The sequence below is a fragment of the Felis catus genome, chromosome E3 (assembly GCF_018350175.1).
Source record: "Felis catus isolate Fca126 chromosome E3, F.catus_Fca126_mat1.0, whole genome shotgun sequence".
Taxonomy (NCBI): Eukaryota; Metazoa; Chordata; class Mammalia; order Carnivora; family Felidae; genus Felis; species Felis catus.
Window position 1 is genome coordinate 24,799,865 of NC_058383.1, and position 22,043 is coordinate 24,821,907.

At 39.2% G+C, this 22,043-nt stretch overlaps 2 protein-coding genes across 8 annotated transcripts in view; one reads left to right on the forward strand and one right to left on the reverse strand.

The window, feature by feature from the left end:
• The window catches only part of ACSM3 (acyl-CoA synthetase medium chain family member 3), a 37,124-nt gene extending 25,112 nt beyond the window's left edge, over positions 1–12,012 (reverse strand). For all 3 annotated transcript variants that reach the window (XM_045047437.1, XM_019820850.3, XM_045047436.1), the window contains exons 1-2: positions 11,794–12,012; positions 10,972–11,182 (exon numbers count right to left, since the gene is read on the reverse strand). In XM_045047437.1, the coding sequence (XP_044903372.1) occupies positions 10,972–11,182; positions 11,794–12,012 (430 nt within the window). The remainder of the gene's footprint in view (positions 1–10,971; positions 11,183–11,793) is intronic.
• Positions 1–22,043, forward strand: part of ERI2 (ERI1 exoribonuclease family member 2) — a 63,387-nt gene that overhangs the window by 26,310 nt on the left and 15,034 nt on the right. For 2 of the 5 annotated variants that reach the window (XM_023246911.2, XM_045047432.1), the window contains exons 10-11: positions 15,917–16,116; positions 16,235–16,401. In XM_023246911.2, coding sequence (XP_023102679.1) covers positions 15,917–15,936 — 20 coding nt within the window. In that variant the 3' untranslated portion in view covers positions 15,937–16,116; positions 16,235–16,401. Of the gene's footprint in view, positions 1–8,765; positions 15,848–15,916; positions 16,117–16,234; positions 16,402–22,043 lie in introns of all 5 variants that reach the window. The other 3 variants (XM_045047434.1, XM_045047433.1, XM_023246908.2) reach the window with 3 other exon arrangements.

Below are 22,043 nucleotides of genomic sequence, written 5' to 3' on the forward strand. Positions count from 1 at the left end.
AAGAGAGTTTGGATTGTAGAGTAATATTACCCAACATTTATTGGCTAAATGTCAGATGCTATTCTAAGTGTTTTGCATGTTTTAACTTATTTAATCCCTACCTCCCCCCCAAAAAAAACAAAACACAAAATCTATGAATAACTTGCCAAAGATCCCTGAAATGGAAAGTGGCAGTGCAGAGATTGAACCCTGTAGCCTGACCCCAGAGCTGTACACTTAACTACTTCAGTCCAGCACCTTTTAAAACATACGTGAATGTTTTATGATTTCTCTCCAAAGGGAAGGATCAAGGCATTCATCTTTAATGTACTTCTACTTCTCCCTGCTGTAAATTACACTGTAAGTGTAGTGTAAGGGTTAAGAGTGTGTCCTGGAGCCAAATAGTCTTATAGCTTGGCCTTGGACAAGCCACTTCATCTCCATGAGTCTCAGGTTCTGCTACTGTAAAATGAGGATTCTATAAGATTAATGAGGAGTAAATGAGTTAAAATGTATAAAGAGCATAGAACAGTGCTGACCAAATTTTAGCTGTTATTTTCTCAAAGGATTAATGGACTTTCAAGAATATGTCTATATCTGTATCTCTATATCTACATGTATCCATATTTATATTTCAGACTCCACCACTCTGAGGTCCAGACCCTCAGGAGAGGGCTGGAAAGTATACACTTCACAATGGTTTTTGCTCTTCCCAGCATCACAGCAGGAAAGGAAGATTGAATAATACATACCTGCTCATTCCTGGACTCTTGACACTGACTCGTCTTTCCATTTTGGAAAGGATAAGCCCCTCAGTGGAGTTCTTCAGGAAGCAGACAATCAGTACCAAAACACAAAGCTCTTCAGAATATCTTTCCTTTCTAATCAGGCAATGCAGCAATATTTATGAGGCTTTATCTCCAAGGTTATTCCTTAGAGATGTTCCACCTGGGGATAAGTGATTCTCCTGCCATGGCCTAACAGTCTTCTGTTAATAATTTAAAGGCATTCTCTAATGACAAGTTCACAGTCAGTATTTGATGCCTAGTAGGAGCACTTTGTTTAAACACATTACCTTTAGATAATTAATTTCTGCTAAAAAATTATTCATATCCTATTTTATTAAATTTCCTTTTTCTGTTCTTTTCTTTTCTTTTCAATTTTTTTATATGAAATTTATTGTCAAATTGGTTTCCATACAACACCCAGTGCTCATCCCAACAGGTGCCCTCCTCAATGCCCATCACCCACTCCCCACCCCATCACCCCTCAGTTTGTTATTAGTATTTAAGAGTCTCTTATGGTTTGCCTCCTTCCCTCTCTGTAACTTTTTTCCCCTCTTCCCCTCCCCCCCCCCGCCCCGGTCTTCTGCTGAGTTTCTCAGGATCCACATATGAGTGAAAACATATGGTATCTGTCTTTCTCTGTATGACTTATTTCACTTAACATAACACTCTCCAGTTCCATCCATGTTGTTACAAAAGGCCATATCTCATTCTTTCTCATTGCCAAGTAGTATTCCGTTGTATATATAAACCACATCTTCTTTATCCATTCGTCAGTTGATGAACATTTAGGCTCTTTCCATAATTTGGCTATTGTTGAAATTTCTGCTATAATCATTGGGGTACAAGTGCCCCTATGCATCAGCACTCCTGTATCCCTTTGCACTTCCTAGCAGTGCTATTGCTGAGTCATAGGGTAGATCTATTTTTAATTTTTTGAGGAACCTCCACACTGTTTTCCAGAGCAGCTGCACCAGTTTGCCTTCCCACCAACAATGCAAGAGGGTTCCCATTTCTCCACATCCTCGCCAGCATCTGTAGTCTCCTGATTTGTTCATTTTAGCCACTCTGACTGGCGTGAGGTAGTATCTGAGTGTGGTTTTGATTTGTATTTCCCTGATGAGGAACGATGTTTAGCATCCTTTCATGTGCCTGTTGGCCATCTGGATGTTTTCTTTAGAGAAGTGTCTATTCATGTTTTCTGCCCATTCCTTCACTGGATTATTTGTTTTTCTGGTGTGGAGTTTGGTGAGTTCTTTATAGATTTTGGATACTAGCCCTTTGTCCAATATGTCATTTGCAATTATCTTTTCACATTCCGTCGGTTGCCTTTTAGTTTTGTTGATTGTTTCCTTTGCAATGCAGAAGCTTTTTATCTTCATGAGGTCCCAGTAGTTCATTTTTGCTTTTAATTCCCTTGCCTTTGGGGATGTGTCAAGTAAAAAATTGCTGCGGCTGAGGTCAGAGAGGTTTTTTCTCCTGCTTTCTCCTCTAGGGTTTTGATGGTTTCCTGTCTCACATTCAGGTCCTTTATCCATTTTGAGTTTAATTTTGTGAATGGTGTAAGAAAGTGGTCTAGTTTCATTCTTCTGCATGTTGCTGTCCAGTTCTCCCAGCACCATTTGTTAAAGAGACTGTCTTTCTTCCACTGGATATTCTTTCCTGCTTTGTCAAAGATGAGTTGGCCATACGTTTGTGGGTCTAATTCTGGGGTTTCTATTCTATTCCATTGGTCTGTGTGTCTGTTTTTATGCCAATACCATGCTGTCTTGATGATGACAGCTTTGTAGTAGAGGCTAAAGTCTGGGATTGTGATGCCTCCCACTTTGGTCTTCTTCTTCAATATTACTTTGGCTATTCGGGGTCTTTTGTGGTTCCATACAAATTTTAGGATTGCTTGTTCTAGCTTCGAGAAGAATGCTGGTGCAATTTTGATTGGGATTGCATTGAATGTGTAGATAGCTTTGGGTAGTATTGACATTTTGACAATATTTATTCTTCCAACCCATGAGCATGGAATGTTTTTCCATTTCTTTATATCTTCTTCAATTTCCTTCCTAAGCTTTCTGTAGTTTTCAGCATACAGATCTTTTACATCTTTGGTTAGGTTTATTCCTAGGTATTTTATGCTTCTTGGTGCAATTGTGAATGGGATCAGTTTCTTTATTTGTCTTTCTGTTGCTTCATTATTAGTGTATAAGAATGCAACTGATTTCTGTACATTGATTTTGTATCCTGCGACTTTGCTGATTCATGTATCACTTCTAGCAGACTTTTGGTGGAGTCTATAGTGTTTTCCATGTATAGTGTCACGTCATCTGCAAAAAGTGAAAGCTTGACTTCATCTTTGCCAATTTTGATGCCTTTGATTTCCTTTTGTTGTCTGATTGCTAGAACTTCCAACACTATGTTAAACAACAGCAGTGAGAGTGGACATCCCTGTCGTGTTCCTGATCTCAGGGGGAAAGCTCTCAGTTTTTTCCCATTGAGGACGACATTAGCTGTGGGCTTTTCATAAATGGCTTTTATGATGTTTAAGTGTGTTCCTTCTATCCGGACTTTCTTGAGGGTTTTTATTAAGAAAGAATGCTGAATTTTGTCAAATGCCTTTTCTGCACTAATTGACAGGATCATATGATTCTTATCTTTTCTTTTATTAATGTGATGTATCACATTGATTGATTTGTGAATACTGAACCAGCCCTGCAGCCCAGGAATGAATCCCACTTGATCATGGTGAATAATTCTTTTTATATTCAATTGAATTCAATTTGCTAGTATCTTGTTGAGAAATTTTGCATCCATATTCATCAGGGATATTGGCCTGTAGTTCTCTTTCTTTGCTGGGTCTCTGTTTGGTTTGGGAATCAAAGTAATGTTGGCCTCATAGAAGGAGTCTGGAAGTTTTCCTTTACTTTCAATGTTTTGGAAAAGCTTGAGAAGGATAGGTATTATCTCTGCTTTAAATGTCTGGTAGAATTCCCCAGGGAAGCCACCTGGTCCAGGACTCTTATTTGTTGGAAGATTTTTGATAACTGATTCAATTTCTTTGCTGATTATGGGTCTGATCAAGTTTTCTATTTCCTCCTGTTTGAGTTTTGGTAGTGTGTGGGTGCTTAGGAATTTGTCCATTTCTTTCAGGTTGTCCAGTTTGTTGGCATATAATTTTTCCTAGTATTCCCTGATAATTGCTTGTTTTTCTGAGAGATTGGTTGTAATAATTCCATTTTCATTCATGATTTTATCTAGTTGGGTCCTCTCTCTTTTCTTTTTGAGAATCCTGACTAGAGGTTTACCAATTGTGTTTATTTTTTCAAAAAACCAACTCTTGGTTTCATTGATCTGCTCTACAGTTTTTTAAGATTCTATATTGTTTATTTCTGCTCTGATCTTTATTATTTCTCTTCTTCTGCTGGGTTTGGGGTGTCTTTGCTGCTCTGCTTCTATTTCCTTTAGGTGTGCTGTTAGATTTTGTATTTGGGATTTTTCTTGTTTCTTGAGATAGGCCTGCATTGCAATGTATTTTCCTCTCGGGACTGCCTTCGCTGCATCCCAAAGCGTTTGGATTGTTGTGTTTTCATTTTCATTTGTTTCCATATACTTCTAAATTTCTTCTCTTATTGCCTGGTTGACCCATTCATTCTTTTTTTTAAATTTTTTAATGTTTATTTTATTTTTGAGAGAGAGAGAGAGAGAGTGTGCCTGCAAGCAAGGGAGGGGCAGAGAGAGAGAGAGGGAGACACAGAATCTGAAGCAGGCTCTAGGCTCTGAGCTGTCAGCACAGAGACTGATACGGGGCTCAAACTCACAAACTGTGAGATCATGACCTGAGCTGAAGTCTGATGCTTAACTGACTGAGCCACCCAGGCGCCCCGACTCATTCATTCTTTAAAACTGTTTTTTTAATGCTTAATTTTGACAGAGAGAGAGAGAGAGAGAGAGCGAGCGCATGAGCGGGGGAGAGGCAGAGAGAGTAGGAGACACAGAATCTGAAGCAGGCTCCAGGCTCTGATCTGTCAGCACAGAGCCCAATGTGGGGCTCGAACTCACGGAGTGTGAGATCATGACCTGAGCTAAAGTCAGACGCTCAATTGACTGACCCACCCAGGCACCTCGACCCATTCATTCTTTAGTAGGATGTTCTTTAACCTCCATGCTTCTGGAGGTTTTCCAGACTTTTTCCTGTGGTTGATTTCCAGTTTCATAGCATTATAGTCTGAAAGTGTGCATGGTATGATCTCAGTTCTTTTATACTTATTAAGGGCTGTTTTGTGACCCAGTATGTGATCTATCTTGGAGAATGTTCCATGTGCACTCAAGAAGAAAGTATATTCTGTTGCTTTGGGATGCAGAGTTCTAAATATATCTGCCAAGTCCAACTGATCCAATATATCATTCAGGGACCTTGTTTCTTTATTCTCTGTCTACATGTTCTATCCATTGCTATAAGTGGAGTATTAAAGTCTCCTGCAATTACCACTTTCTTATCAATAAGGTTGCTTATGTTTGTGATTAATTGATTTATATATTTTGGGGCTCCCATATTCGGCACATAGACATTTATAATTGTTAGCTCTTCCTGGTGGATGGACCCTGTAATTATTATATAATGCCCTTGTTAATCTCTTGTTACAGCCTTTAAAGTCTAGTTTGTCTGATATAAGTATGGCTACTACAGCTTTCTTTTGACTTCTAGTAGCGTGATAGATTTTTCTCCATCCCCTCACTTTCAATCTGAAGGTGTCCTCAGGTCTAAAATGAGTCTCTTGTAGACAGCAAATAGATGGGTCTTGTTTTTTTATCCATTCTGATACCCTATGTCTTTTGGTTGGAGCATTTAGTCTGTTTACATTCAGTGTTATTATTGAAAGATATGGGTTTAGAGTCATTGTGATGTCTGTAGGTTTCATGCCTGTAGTGGTGTCTCTGGTCCTTTGTGGTTCTTGCAACATTTGACTCACAGAGTCCCCCTTAGGATCTCTTGTAGGGCTGGTTTAGTGGTGATGAATTCCTTCAGTTTTTGTTTGTTTGGGAAGACCTTTATCTTTCCTTCTATTCTGAATGACAGACTTGCTGGATAAAGGATTCTTGGCTGCATATTTTTTCTGTTCATCACATTGAAGATTTCCTACCATTCCTTTCTGGCCTGCCAAGTTTCAGTAGATAGGTCTGCTACTACCCTTATGTGTCTACCTTTGTGTGTTAAGGTCCATTTATCCCTAGCTGCTTTCAGAATTCTCTCTTTATCCTTGTATTTTGCCAGTTTCACTATGATATGTCGTGCAGAAGATCAATTCAAGTTACATCTGAAGGGAGTTCTCTGCCTCTTGGATTTTGATGCCTGTTTCCTTCCCCAGAGGGATTTTGATGCCTTCCCTTCCTCAGGGAACTTCTCAGCTATGATTTGTTCAAGTACACCTTCAGCCCCTTTCTCTCTCTCCTTCTTCTTCTGGAATTCCTATGATAGGGATATTGTTCCATTTGATTGCATCACTTAGTTCTCTAATTCTCCCCTTGTACTCCTGGATTTTTGTATCTCTCTTTTTCTCAGCTTCCTCTTTTTCCATAATTTTATCTTCTAATTCACCTATTCTCTCCTCTGCCTTTTCAATCCACACTGTGGCAGCCTCCATTTTATTTTGCACCTCATTTATAGCATTTTTTAATTCATCATGACTATTTTTTAGTCCCTTGATCTCTGTAGCAATAGGTTCTCTGCTGTCCCCTATGCTTTTTTCAAGCCCAGCAATTAATTTTATGGCTATTATTCTAAATTCTTGTTCTGTTATATTGTTCAATCGGTTTTGATCAATTCATTAGCTGTCACTACTTCCTGTAATTTCTTTTGAGGAGAATTTTTCCGTTTCATCATTTTGGCTAGTTTTCTGTCCCTTATGCGTTTTAAATGTTTGTTGTTTGCCCTGTACCTGCGAGCACTGCTATATTAAAGGAGGGTCATACACTGCCCAGGGCCTGGCCCTTCAGGAGGTGTTTTTTCAGAGATTGTTACTTGCTCTCTATTGTTGTGACTTTGGTTATTTTATTACCCTATTCGTAATAATATTTTGGACCCTCCACCAGATGTGCTTTGATTTGTTCCTTGGAGTGGCCCTGCAAAGGAAAACAGATAGACAAACAGGACACAAAAACATGCAAACACACAGACAAATAACACAAGCAAATAAACAAAAACAAAAACTTAAAGACTAAAAACAAAAAACCCAAAAGCACCGACTACAGGTAAAGAAGAAAGTGGAGGCAGTGCTGATGGAAAAGCATATACAAAGAGAGAAATGATAGGAATGTGTGGTGGGGGCGGGGGGGGGGGGAGAAAAAATAAACATTGATTAGGCAGAGAGACTAAAAGGCTTAATCCAGAGAGAGAGAAAGGAAAATAAAGAAGGAAGCGGGGGAAATGAAACGAAGATAAAGTTACCCAGACAGAGAAATTATATGGCTTGATTATTCCAGAGAGAGAGAAAGGAGTGTAAAGGAGGTGTAGAACATGTATCAAGACAATGGATTAAATATGTCTGTTTAGACAGCCCAATAACCAGAGTAACCAGCCTAGGGGAGAGAAGAGATAAGGAGAAGAAATTGGGGGTGGGGGGAGAATATATCTATATATCCATAATTGACCTAGAGTTAATCCAGGCAATGCTGCATTGCTTGTTGGGAGGAGCTGTCTGCAGGGTCTGTGCCAATCAATTGGATATGCAGTTACCCAGTGCAAGGAGGCATGGTTTGGCATATTCTGAACCCACCTCCACTATGGGCCCTGGGAGTGATCCTTGAGGCCTCACTTTGGTGGTGGTGGTGGGATTGGGGGGGGGGGAGGGAATGGTGATTCCCCAGTCTCTTCTCCACAGAGCCAGACCTGGTGGACTCAGTTTGAGTAGTCCTCACTGTGCCGGGGCGCAGACGGGGGGGGGGGGGTCCTTCTGGCTCCACTCCGTCAACTCCCCTGACTCTGTGCTTGGCTAGGATTCAAAGTCCAGCTCAGTGCGCTCTGGCGCTGGGGAAGCGCCTCTCAGTGCGGCGATATGTGGTCTCAACTGGCTTTGTCTGTGCCTCTACACTTCAGGGAGGACAGCCTTCTCCTACTGTGGACTCAGTTGCTGCCCTCACTGTGAGCCCACAGGGTGGCAGATGCAGGCAGGCTTTGTCTTTTCCCACAGCACTCCAGGGAGACAGCTGCCTTTTTCTCCTGCAGACTGCGCCCTTGGCCCAGCCACTGTGCCCAAGGGGTGGAGGATGCAGGCAGGTTCTGTACTATCATGCAGCCCTCCAGGGAGGGAACCACTTTCTCCAACTGTGGACTGAGCTCTGGCCTACCACCACATCCAGGGCTGGCTCCCCTCCACCCCAGGTGCATGAACAGGGAGCCAGCCCCAGTCGGAAGAAAGCCTTGCAGTTAGAGATCAGATCCCTCTCAGTCTCAATCCTAGTCCGAGGTCTTTCTCCTGTCTAGATACTGTCCTGCACTTCCCTAGCCACTCTTTCTCTTCCCTTTGTCTCTTTGCAGAAGGGGGTCCCTCCCCTCCGTGCCCATGCAGCCTTTTTTTTATCTCCCCCAATTCGCAGTTACCCACCTATCTTTTTTCCAGCTTTCCCATTTTCTTCCTGGTAGATTCAGTCTCTTTTCCTCCCAGGCTCTGGTGTTCAAAGTCCTTTAGTTTCTACACTTCTTTGTTTGAGAGGCATGGGAAGTATTGATTCCCCCTACTTCTCTGCCATGTTGGACCCTCTCCTCATATCCTATCTTTAAAAGAACCTATTAATAGTGATCAATCTTACCTATTAAAACTGCTTCCTGTCCAAATTAATCATTCTGGGAAGGATTACATTATTTCTTGTCAGGGAACAAAATGTTACTTTAAATCTTGGGGGAGGCCTCTCATTACCATGTTTGTGATATAGGGTGTATAAGATGATATTACCAATTTTTGCATGAAGGGTCAAAAGACTGACACTCGTAGCCCCTTTTCTCCCTGTTAACAGATCTACATTAAAGGACAAAATTTTTACAGAAGTTTGTTTGGTGGACAAAAGAAGTAACTCCCACCATTCAGTTTGCAACAGGATTTGAAAGCCTAGTCCATCTACCCATCCCTCTAGGTGGTAGGTAATGCTTATTTTCAGAATTGTTAGTATATTAGATTTACCATTTATTGCCTCCCTTTCATCCTCCCTTCTAAGAGACTCTGCCTTACTTTCTGTAACCTCAGTAACCATGTTTGTACCAGATGAACTTGCCTCTGACCACATCTGACTGGCCTAACCCAAGCCATGCCAATCAGATTCTGCCTCAAATATTTGATTTAAGAGACTGAGAACATACAGAGTTAGGACTTAAGGCATCTGTGTGGCAAACCAAAGCCACATGTCAGCCAAAATGAAGGCAGCAAAGAAATCATGTGTTAGCAGATGTCAAAAGAACAGATGCTTGAGAGAGGCAGAGACAAGAGGCCCTATGGCTTTAAAGCAAAAGAAATAGAGAAAGAAGCTGCCCGCCTCCCTTGCAGAGGCCAGTTGCTCTTTCTGCACTTTTTTTTCTGTGAGATTCTTCAGTAGACATCCAATAATTATCCTTCCTTAATTGAACTAATATGAATGGATTTCTGGTCTTGGAAATCCAACATTCCCCTTACTAAGACAATGAGTATAGCAGCATTCATGAAAGCTATCATTTTGTTAAAAAAGAAAAACTGTAAAAGTGGGTTCTGCTACTCCAGTGTATAATTTATATGTATATATGATATGGAATGTATAACTCTCCTCAATTGCAAGTAATTATTATGATAAATTAAGAATGCTTACTTAATATAATGATTTATTATAACGGTAGGGATATGAATTAATTCAACCAATATTTTACTGAGCATTTACTATATGTCAACAATTGGAGGTACAGACATGACTATCTCATAGTCATTGCCTTTTAGGAACATACATAGTCCTATGGGAATGACAAATTTATGAACAAATGATATACCCAGACAACATAGTACAGGTTAAAATAAAAATGCATACATGTTTTTTAGGGGAGCTCAAAAAAGAAAGCACCTAATTGGGACATCAGGGTGGGGTTGCCTGAGAAGTGACATTAGAATTAAGACCTGAAAATCCAATAGTTGTCCAGGAGGTTAGGTGTGAGGAAAAGGCTTTCCACACATAGGAAACAATGTGCACAAAAGCCTGGAAATGGGAAGGATCATGAACCTTATAGGAAACCACTTGCTACTCCTGGAGCACAGAGTATGAAAACAATGAAGGGAAGATAGTTCAAACCTTCCATGGCAAACTAAAGAAGTTCAGATGTTACCAGGTAGGCAATGGAGAGTTATTAAATCATGTCAAGCAGCATAATGACAGGATAGAATGTGCATTTTAGAAAGAACAGTAGCTATGGAGAATGAACTGCGTAGGAGTAAAGTGGGCACACACAAGACCAGAATTAGGAAGACTTTTGGGCAAGTCCATTCAGGAGATGGTAAACATGTGAAGTAAGGCAATGGCGATGGAATTGGAGAAGAAGAGGGACTCAAGGGGCACGTAGAAAGTCAAATTTACAAGATGCAGGAACTGATTTGGAAGGAGGAGTAGCAGCTGCTTGGCTTAGGGTACCAGATGAATGGTAATTAACCATGAGAGAAATAAAGGCATGAAAGAAGAAGGTTCTTTGAGTTTGTGGCTGCATTGAGATTCAGATGGCCATGAGTCTATAGGAGGAGAAGAGTGGTAGGTATGAGGGTATTCAATTGTTGATTGGCATTTGGTTAATAAACTTATTTCATGGGGCACCTGGGTGGCTCAGTAGGTTAAGAGTCTTGACTCTTGGTTTTGGCTCAGGTCATGATCTCAGGGTTTGTGAGTACAAGCAGCACATCGGGCTCTGTGATAACAGCACAGAGAATCTCTCTCTCCCTCTTTCTCTGCCCCTTCTCTACTCTCTGTCTCTCTCAAAAATAAATAAACTTAATTAAAAAAATAAACTTAATTTCATTATGAAAAACCCAACTCATAGTTTAAGTCAAAAGATAGGAAATGTTTCCAACACATTTCTAAGGTTTCTGAGAATACTACTATATTGTGTATAGTTCCTCAAATAATTTACCCAAATGAATGTCTCATGATTACTTAGATGTTTTGGAAACTCTCCCATCTAGCCTATTTTAAATATAATCAGATTGCAAGCACTACTAACCTGTTCGCAGACAGGCTACATTTGCAAGCCACCATTCTGGGATCCTGGGCAGAATCACCATTACTCGATCTCCTCTTTTCAGGGCACAGGCTTCTGTAAGTATATTGGCAAATTTTCTAGACAAAGATCCCAGCTCTTCAAAACTCCATCTCACTTCTTCTCCTTTTCCATTTATCCACCAGAAGGCTGGATTGGAAGGTCTCTTTCCAGCCTGAGGAAAGACAAACCAGTCATGGATTTAAAGGTCATTATGCAGCTAAATTCTATTTTAACTGACTTCATGGAATATTTTTTCCAGAATAAAATTCACAGGTCATTAGTTAAGACACACATGGAATATTGGGAAATAACTCTAGAGTCTTTATTTCTAGCTGTTGGGAGCCATGTTATTTCTTCCAGCATATGTCATTTCTCATTTAGCCTGATTGCTTTTCTTTCCAAGAAGTTAGAATTCTTGCATCCCTTTATATTCTCTCAGTGACATGTCTATGTCTTGTTTCCTACCATTTCTGACTCTTGGAATCATTTTCATTTGAGTCCTTTCTGGATTTTTAAGAAGTTAACCTATAATCATGCATTTTTATAACCATCACCTTTCTCAACCATGGAACTATTAACATGTTGAGCCAGATAATTCTTTGCCATGGGGAACTGTCTTATGTATTAGAGGATGTGTGGCAGCATCCCTGGCCTCTAACCATTGGCACACACCTTCTCACAAGTCATGGCAACAAAATTGTTTCCAGACATGGCCAAATATCCCCTGGGGGCAAAATCACTTCTATCTGAGAAACTGTAGTTGGACTGGCCCTTGCTTCATACCTTTTCCATATTGGTCCATTGGTCCAGGATATCTTTAGCAAAGTTGAAATACTCTGGAGTCTCCAGTTTGAATTCCTGTTTCATGGATTCATAGTTGGAAAAATTCTGAGGAGGCACTATTCTATAATCTTTATGCAGTTCTCTCACAGAACCAGGGATTGCTAGGCGCCAAAAACACTTGGCACGAAGTAATGTCTTCATAGTGACAAGAGGTAGCATCAGTCTTGCTGGATGTATTAGCACTCAGGGTTTCCGCAGAAACTAATCCATCTAAAAGACAAGTAAAAGGATATGTATTTGTCTCTCTCCTAAAGGTAGCTATACCCCAAAATAGCTAAGTTTTATTATTGTTACTAACAATCATCCTAAAAATGCCATTCTCTGAGCACTCAATATGTTTTAAACACTGTACTTTGTTTCACTTACATACAAATTATCACTAAATCGTCAGAGTAACTCTGTGACATGGATACTATTATCATTTCTGTTTAAAGAAAGAAAAAATGACGAAGCAAGGCTGTCTTAGTCAACTCTGGCCACCATAACAAAATACCATAGACAGGATGGCTCAAAAAATAGACACTTATTTCTCACAGTTCTGGAGGCTGGGAAATCTAAGACCAAGTGCTGGCCAGTTCACTTTCCCAGTATGGGCTCTGTTCCTGGCTTGTGGATGACCACCTTCTCTTTGTTTCCTCACATGGTAGAGAGAGCAAGAGCTCTGGTTTCTCTTCTCCTTTTATAAAAATATTAAACCCATTATTGGGGCCTCACCCTGTGACCTCATCTAAACCTAATTCCCTCCTAAAGACCCCACCTCCAAATACCATCACATTTCGGGGGTCAGGGCTTCAACATAAGAATTTGGAAGGGTCACATTCAGTCCACAACAGAGGCATTAGTTGGATCTGAACCTAGAACTGTCTGGTCCCAGCCCATTCTCCTGACTATGTACTACATACTATTGCCTCCCATATGCATTTCTAAAGAAGTGAAGATCTGGGTCACTCAGTTACTCTCAGTGAAAGCAAAGGGCCAAGCCTGCTTATCTAATTTAATCTTTCACCGTCATTTCAAGAGTTGTACAGACATGTTCAGGAGAAATTTCCACAGTGGGTCATCCATAAGTGAGAAAACTGAGAGTATCCCAGTACCAATTAGGCATGAAAGAACTGTCAAAAGTCCTTTGGTTTATAGGCCATAGTTCCCATGCTCCCAGTAGGAGCCCACACAACCTTCCAGTCCAGGCTTGGAGCTGCATTTACGGGAGATGTAATAATAGGGCTTTAACCTTTAGGACTTTTGTGGGGGAGGACCCTTCAGGCCACTGAGCCCCCTGCTTCTGTGGGAAATCATTTGATCATGATGTCATTTACTTGGCTGAGGTCTCATAAACAAAGTTATTAAAAACATGGCTCTAGGGATTGTAGGATTCTCTGCTTCATACATTCTGTAATCTTCCAAATTTCCTACAATGAAATACTACTCTCATAATCATTAAATCATTTTTAACTGCAATTCTAGCTATGTGGTGTGTAAGGCAGCATGGCCATGTGGGAGAGTTTCTATACTGATATGTTGCCAAACAATAATTAATAATGTCAGCCATCAATTTTATCCTAAATAGGTCTGGTGTTTGGGCACCATGTTGCTGCACCCAATGCATTATAAGATCTGGGTTCTTCTTCTGACCCTCCCACCTGTTTATGTGAAGACCAGACAAGTCACTGAACTTGAACCCTCTGAGATCGTCTGGTTTGAGCTCCCCATTTTTCACCTGCAGAGAAAACAGAGCCCCGGAGAAGGGAAGCAACTTGCTTCAATATGTCATATCAGAGTTAGAACTAGAACTCACGTCTTTGGATTCTCATTTGAATGTTCTCTTTACTGTGTTCAATAGGATTTCAGTAGAGCAGTGATTCTCAACCCTGGCTGTATATTTGAATCACCAGCAAAGCTCTTTTAAAAACACCGATGCCTGGGTATTAGACCAATTAAATCAGAATCTCTGGAAGATGGGGCCTGGGCAGCATATTCTTAAAATTTCCTCAGAGGATGTTAACGTGCAATCAAGGTGGAGAATCACTGATTCAGAGGTTGTGATCTGTGAACCAGCAGCATCAGCATAACCTGGAAGCTAGTTAGAAATGCACATTTTCAGAACCCGGTTTTCTGTTTTGCCAATGTAGAGACTAATAGAACCCCTGTCAGAGAGAATCGTCCCAAAGATTAAATGAGATAATACATACAAAGTGCTTATCATGGTGTCTAGCATATTACTACTCTCTAGAGCAGGGGTTGGCAAACCTTTTCTGTAAAGGGCCAGATAATAATTTAGGCTTTCTGGGCCATATGTATGATCTCTGTGGCAACTGCTTACTTCAACTCTGGTTGAGATAGAAGCCATTGACAATAACATGACTAAATAGACATAGCTATGTTCCCAAAAAGACCTATTTATGGATACTGAAACTTGAATTTCACATATTTTTCATGTGTCATGAATTATTATTCCTCTTTTGACTTTTTCAAAAATGAAAAAAAAACATTTATAATATAATATAAATTATAAATATTATATAAAGATAAATCCCATACATTTGGCAGCTGTCTCCCTTATTACAGAATTAGCATCAGGTTTCATTCAGCTGAAAGGAGTTGTTAAGTAGTAGTTAAAAACACTAGGTTTTCAGTGTTGTAACTTTTCTCTTTATTTGTAATTTTTTAGATCATGTCTTCAAATGTTTCAAAAAACAAAAATGTTTATATTTTTACATTATAATATTTATAGAAAATTAAAATGTAAAAACCATTCTTGGTTTGCAGCCTGTATAAAAACAGGTAGAGGGTGGGATTTAACTCATGGCTCTAGTTTGCTGATCTTTGGTGCTAGAATGTAAGTTCTATGAGGGTAGGCATTTAGTCTGTTATGTTCATGGGACTATCCCTGGGAAATACCATCGTGTTCGGCCCATAGTATTTGCTTATTTGTTGAATGAAGAAATGACTCAGAAGGGAGAACTTTTATATACAGTTTATTTCAATAGCTCAGGATAACAGTAGACCTGAGCAGTGCCTTTATTGCTTAATCAGATTTATATAACTACCTGGACTGTTCACATGTGGCTATTTAAATTTAAATTAATTTAAATACTATTTAAAAATAAGTTCTTAGAGTAACTGAATTTTAAGCACTTAAATAGCCACTTGTGGCTCTTGGCTACTGCATATAGATAACCGCAGACACAAAACATTTCTATCACTGCAGAACACCTCTTGTGGACAGTGCTGATCTATATTGATAATAGCTCAGAAGTGGGTGATATAAGGGGCACCTGGGCGGCTCAGTTGGTTAAGCTTCCAATTTTGGCTCAGGCCATGATCTCATGGTTGGTGAGTTAGAGCCCCACATTAAGTAGTAGTTAAAAACACTAAGCTTTTAGTATAACTTTTCTGTTTATTTGTAATTTTTTAGATCATGTCTTCAAATGATGCAAAAAGCATAAAAATTACACAGTGAAAAAATCTTCCCCCTGCACCCCCAACTCACAGCTGCTCAGTCTCATCCCCCCCACTCCCTTAAGGAACTACAATTACTTCTATGTATCTTTTCAGTATTTCTTTATGTGTATTTAAGCAAAAGATTCTTCTTTCTCCACCACTTTGACACAACAGGTAACCTAGAGTACACACTATTCTTCCCATTAAAAAACATTTTTATGACAAATTCTTGAAGGTCTTTCCATGTCAGTACATAAGTATCTTTCTCATTTTGGGTTTTTTTTAAAAATGTTTTTGTTTTGTTTAAAGAGTGCATGACATTCCAGTGAACAGCTGCACCATAATTTCTTAAGCCAGTCCTCTATTGATGTCATAGGAATTGTTTCCATTATTATGAATTTAAGATGAAATTTTGAAGCTATTTCCTTCACCACATTTAGAATCCTTCAAACATATAATGAAAAGAAAATTGACCAGTCATTTGGAGCTTAAAATGAGCCTAACCATTCTGCTCTACCAAAAAGAACTTATCAGCATCCTCCTCATCAAAGTGGTAAGATTGCCTTCTCCCCAGCGACGTTCTTTCCAGTGATCTTAGCATTTCATAACATCTATTTTCCAGGTTTCCAATATTCTTTGTAGGTGAAGGAGCTGAGCTAGGAGTACAGATGTTTATACTGAGCTACAGAAAACTCCTCTAAGAGAGAAAGTACCATTCCTGGTCAGCTGGGCTTTCAAAGTATTTAAGGTCTCATCTAAAATGCAAGCTCTACATCTATATAAACAGCAATGCAGAAGAGGTTTTAGCCGCCCTACATCTCTGTAAGTATCTCTCCTACCAAGTAATCCAAGTAATAACAGTGGCTTAGCATATATAGCCTCAAAGCAAGGTGAAGCCCCCTACTATTCTCCCTAGCCCTAAACTTAACCTTCTCTATAGGATTTTTGGAGCTGCCCTTGATCACTTACTGGAGAAAAGTGGCTTCCCTGGATTATTTCCTTGGATTTTCATTTATACATTCCCTGAAGTTTCCCTAGAGGTAGTATGCATACTTTCTGGATGATGTAGAAGATGGATTCCTATCTGCCACTGAGCAGGGTGGAGAGGTAAGTAGACAGCACAATGAAAAACTCAGCTGGTACTTGAACTCAATTAAGTTTTTTCCAAAACATTTTACCAAGTTAACACATGCACATAGTTAAAAAAAATTACATAGTACCAAAAGACTTAAAATGAAAAACTTATCTGCTATGTTTATAGCCTTTTGTGTGTACATACTCCTTTCTACTTACTAGATACAATTACACAACAGCTGAGAAATTCTGATAGAAATACTTTCATGAGAGCACTTTTGATTTGTTGGTTTTGCTTGCTTGTTTGTTATTCTTGCTCAAAAGTGCATGTGCCAGCCCAGAAAACCTTACAAAGAAGACAGATAAGGTAGTACTCACTAAAGTGAAAGATTCCAACACAGCTGGTGGTGATGGCAGACCTGTTTCCTAGAAGAGCAGTCCTGAAACTTGAACTCTCACTTCTGCTTTAGTCCTGGTAGTAGCCAACAGAAGAGGGAGAAGTAGTCTGACAACTGGAAGAAGCAAGACATAGAGGGCCCTTCCTGGATTGGTGGAGACATTCTAGAGGGAGGAGCAGGAGTTTCAGGCCAAGTTTACGCTGAAAGTTTACACAATTTTCTGCCACCCTCCCTTTTAGAGTTAATTATTTAAATACCCTGTAAGCTTTTGCTGGGGAGCTGGGAAAGTAATTTATTCACAGGAAGAAAAGTGTCTATGGAGTTGCTGGGGGATGGGTCCCATGAAGGAATAGAGGAAGTTTTCTCTTAGAAGGAGCAAAGAAAAAAGGACATAAGAAGACAAAGAGGGGGTTTAAATGGAAAAGAAAGAAGTTAAGGGGTGGGTTTGGGTTGCTCTAGGTCTTAGGGAACCTGTTGCTGTGTTTATCTGTTGAGCTGGTGATGACTAAACATAAATGCTATCAGGTCATTCCTCTGCTCAAATCCTTCAGTGCTTCCTGGTTTACTCCAGGTCAAATCTCAAGTCCTTCCATGGACTACAAGGAACTGGTGATCTGGAACAGGGTCCTCTCTGACCACCACCCACCTCTCCTTCTCTTAATCTTCTGCAGCTTGAACATACCACACATGTTCCAGCTTTGGGATCTTTGAACTTACAGCTTCTACTGCCTGGAAAACTCTTCTCTTAGATAATCCCTTGGCTAAATCCCCATTTTATGAGGTATCCATCAAAGTGGTCTTCTCTTACTACATTTTCTAAAACAGCACCCCTCATTTTTTTTTCTCTTTAATCTGTGTTAACTTTTTACATCTCTTACCATCACCCTTAGGAGTAAGAACTTTGTATTGTTTGCTGATGCATCACTATTGTCTAGAGCAGTTGCTGGCAGCTTTTAGGCATTCAATAAATATTTGATTGGTAAATGAATAAGTAAATGACCTTTTCAGTTACATGTGACAGAAACCCAATTCAAATTCACTCAAACAAAATGAGGGATTTATTGGTCACTTTTTAGTTCTATGAGTTTTTGGTTGTTGTTGATTCCCTGGGATTATCTATGTAGATAGTCACATAATCTGCAAATAGGGACAGTTTTACTTCTTTCTTTTGGTTCTCTGTGCCTTTTATTTCCTTTTCTTGCCTTATTGCATTAGCTAGAATTTACAGGCTATGTTGAAAAAGAATGGTGAGAGCAGCTATGCTTGCCTTGTTCCTGATATTAAGTGGAAAGCATTCAGTCTTTCATGCTTGGGGGTAATGTCAGCTGTAATATTTTGTAGATAACATTTATCAAGTTGAGGAAGTTCTCCTTTATTCTTATTTTTCTGAAAATTTTTATCATGAATAAGCCTTGAATTTTGGCAAATACCTTTTCTGTCTCAATATCATCATGTGATTTTTCTTCATTAGCCTATTAATAAAGTGGATTTTTTAATCATTGAACCAGCCTTGCTTCCCTGAAATAATATATATTTATATTTATAGATGAATTCTATATACCTCTTGCCAATTTTGAGAAGTTTTCCATCATTATTTCTTGGAGTAATTTTCTAGCCCTGCCCTCTCTCCCTTTTTGGGAGTCTTATGACACAATGTTAGATCTTTTATGATAGCCCTACAAGTCTCTGAGGCTCTTTTTTTTTTTTTTTTTTTTGGTCAGCCTGGTTTCTCTCTGTTGTTAATATTGGGGAACTTTTTTTTTCAGATTTTCTAAATTGACCACTCTATTTAAACAGAAAAAAAAACCCACAATTTTAATTATGTACATATGTGGGAACCCTACAAAGATATGAGACTCCTACATTGATTAAATTTTACCATCAAAACTGTTACTTTTTAAAAATGTTTATTTATTTTAAAATTTTTATTTAATTTATTTTTTTAATTTACATCCAAGTTAGTTAGCATATACTGCAACAATGATTTCAGGAGTAGACTCCTTAATACCCCTTATCCATTAAGTCTATCCCCCCTCCCACAACCCCTCCAGTAATATATTGGGTAATTTTTATTTTTCTATCTTCCAGTTAACTAATTATTTTCTCTTCTTCCTCCCATTCTGCCGTTGAGTCTATCCAATTAAGTTTTTCTCTTATTATATTTTTTATTGTATTTTTTAATTTTAAAATTTCCATTTGGTTCTTCTTGATAATAATCTATTACTTTGCTGAGGCTTTGGTGTTTCAAGCATATATATTTACAATTGCTTGTTGAAGCATTTTTATTATGGCTGCTTTAAAATCTTTGTCAGATACTTCTAACATCTTTGTCATCTTGGTGTTGGTATCTATTGACTGTCTTTTTTTATTCAGTTTGAGATCTTTGTGGTTCTTGGTATGGTGAGTGATTTTCATTTGAAACCTGGACATATTTGTATTATGTAATCAAATTCTAGATCTCATTTAAACCTTCTGTTTTAGCTGGCTTTGTTCCACATTGTCCTGGCAGGGAAAGTGGGAGGACACCACCTCATTAATGCCAGATGAATATAGAAATCTAGGTTGTCCACTAAGTCTCCAATTAAACTGGGATTGGGAGCAGTGCTGGGTGGGGATAGCAGTTCCAACTCCTCATGGGGTCTCTACTGACACTGGCCTGTTCCCTACTTGGCATTCTCTGATGCTACCCCAGTGGAGGGTATTGGGATACCTTGTTATAGACTGGTGAGAGTAGAAGTCTAAGCTTCCCACTCTACCTTTTGCTGGCATAGGTAAGGATATGTGGAGCCGTGATTTTTTCTGTGGTATTTGGCTGGAGTAGAACAGATAATATTTAAAAGTTTTTTTTTGTCTTGGTAGGCTGCTCCTTTCATGGTCCTCTGGTAAAAGACAGCAGGCTTTTTCTGGGGCTTTTATTGTTGGTACCATTGGTATTTCCAAGTTTCTGGCTTTTTCATCTCCCAAGTCTACAATATATGAGGCAAAAAAAGAAAACCCAGGGAACTGACCACTGGGTCATTCCTTAGGTCTCAAACTCTATAACCAGTCTGCCTTCCTCTCTATACCTTCCAGAGTCTTATGTTTGTTTTATATCTAATGTCCAGGGATTTCAGTTGCATTTAGCAGGAGAAAAGAGAAAAGTCTGTCTACCTCCTCTTCCCAGAGTAGAAGTCCTTCCAACTCATTTTTTGAGATTAGAATAACATTGATAGCAAAACAAGACAAGAACACTGCTAAAAAGAAAATCACAGGCAAACTGAAAAACTGTGAACAAACAAAAAGTCAAAAATAGATTTTTAACAAACTGAAATCAGCAATGTACAAAAACCAAAAATCCATTATGACAAGTTTGAGTTTATCCTAAGAAAAGGTAAAAGGAGAAAAACCAATATGAGCATTTCAGTGCACACATAAAATGTATAAATTTCAGTATTTATTCATGATAACCTCCATTGCCCTCAAAAGTAAAATTCAAGTGGAAGGAGATTTCTTTAATGTGATAAATAATGTATATCAACAAATTATTTTGATATTGAACATTAGAAACATTTTATGGTGAAATATTAGAAGCATTCCAACTAATTGAGAATAAGGCAGTGGTCACCATGCCTAATTAATATTATACCATGGGGCACCTGGGTGGCTCAGTCGGTTCGATGTCTGACTTTGGCTCAGGTCATGATCTTGTGATTCATGGGTTTGGGCCTTGCATGGGGCTCTGTGCTGACAGCTCAGAGCCTGAAGCCTGGTTCGGATTCTGTGTCTCCCTCTCTCTCTGCTCCTCTCTTGCTCATGCTCTGTGTGTCTCTCAAAGATAAATAAACATTAAAAAAAAATTTTTTTTAATTAAAAAACCTAAAAAACAATGCAGAAGATAGCCTCCAACAAAGAGTTAATTATCCAACTTTAAAAGTAAGGGCTATGGCTGAGAAACCCTGATCTAATGTCTAAGTGGATTCAGTGCTTACTAATAGGCCTTTACACATAGCTTGTCTTTCCTTGTATTCATTAATGTTTTTCTTTGTTAGCTGAATTTAACACCTACTAGATTTTTTCCCCCCACAAGGGCTTATAATGACTGCTTTCCCTTGCTTAGTTGGTAATGCCTAACTACTGACTTTATACTGAGAATATAAAGTCTAGGTAAGAGTTTCTTGTGTTAAATTTTCTTTCCCTCAGAAAACTGTAGACCTGTTTCACTGTTATTTGGCATTAAATATTACTTTGGAGAAGCCCAAGGTCAAACAAGTTCTGTTCTCCTGGAATGTGCCTGTTGTATAATGGAAAATTTGACTGGCCTTTGTCCCTGGTTCCTAAATCCTTGGAGACTCTAAATCCCTAGAATTCCTGGGTAATAGGAGTGCCTTTGTTATTCATGAACCCCTTAAATGCCACCTGAGATTATGCTAGCAAGGTGACTCAGGATGAAGAGTCTGGTCACCAGAAAGGTCAGCCATGTGATCAGAGGGTTGGAGCTTTGAAGCTCTGGGGAGAGAAGGGGAACTGGAGATTGACTTGAGTCAAATGCCTAATGATTCAGTCAATTATGCCTAAATAATGAAACCCCAATAAAAATGGTGAAGTTTCCTGGTTGGTGAATATATCCAATATGCTGGGAGGGTGACATGCCCTGATTCCACAGAGAGAGGGCATGGAAGCTGTACATTTGGGACTTTCCAGACTCTCTTTTATGCTTCTTTTCATTTGGCTGGTCCTGATATATAACCTTTATAATAAAACTGTAATCCTAAGTCTAGCACTCTTTTGAGTTCTGTGAGATCTAGTGAATTAAGGGACAGGAGGGGGTGGTAGCCAGTTGGTCAGAGGTTTGTGTGGTCTGGGGACCTGTGAACTTACAGTTAACATCTGAAGTATGGGAAGTCTTTCTGGGGACTGTGCTTTTAAAGCTGTGAGGTCTGATGCTATCCCAACAGTGTCAGAACTGAATTGAAATGCAGCACTGTAGAGCCTCACTTACTCTGCCTGGGTGCTTGTGTAATTTTTTCTTTATTCACAAATTAATTAACTTCAGCCAGAGGTGTTTTAATGTTGTTATTCCTATATCAGGTCTTATCTACAACAAATGTGTCTTATTGTTCTGTAGATTCTTTTTCTGTTATGCTAGTTTATGGTCATTCTCTATTATAATTTCTACATCATTCGTCGTAATGTTATTGACTTGGGTCCTTGGGCTCTCCAAGCAATAGGAATTGACTGGGGCCAAATGGGAATTTCCAGGCAAGGCTTTTATTGGGCTTATGCTGGAGCACAAGGGAG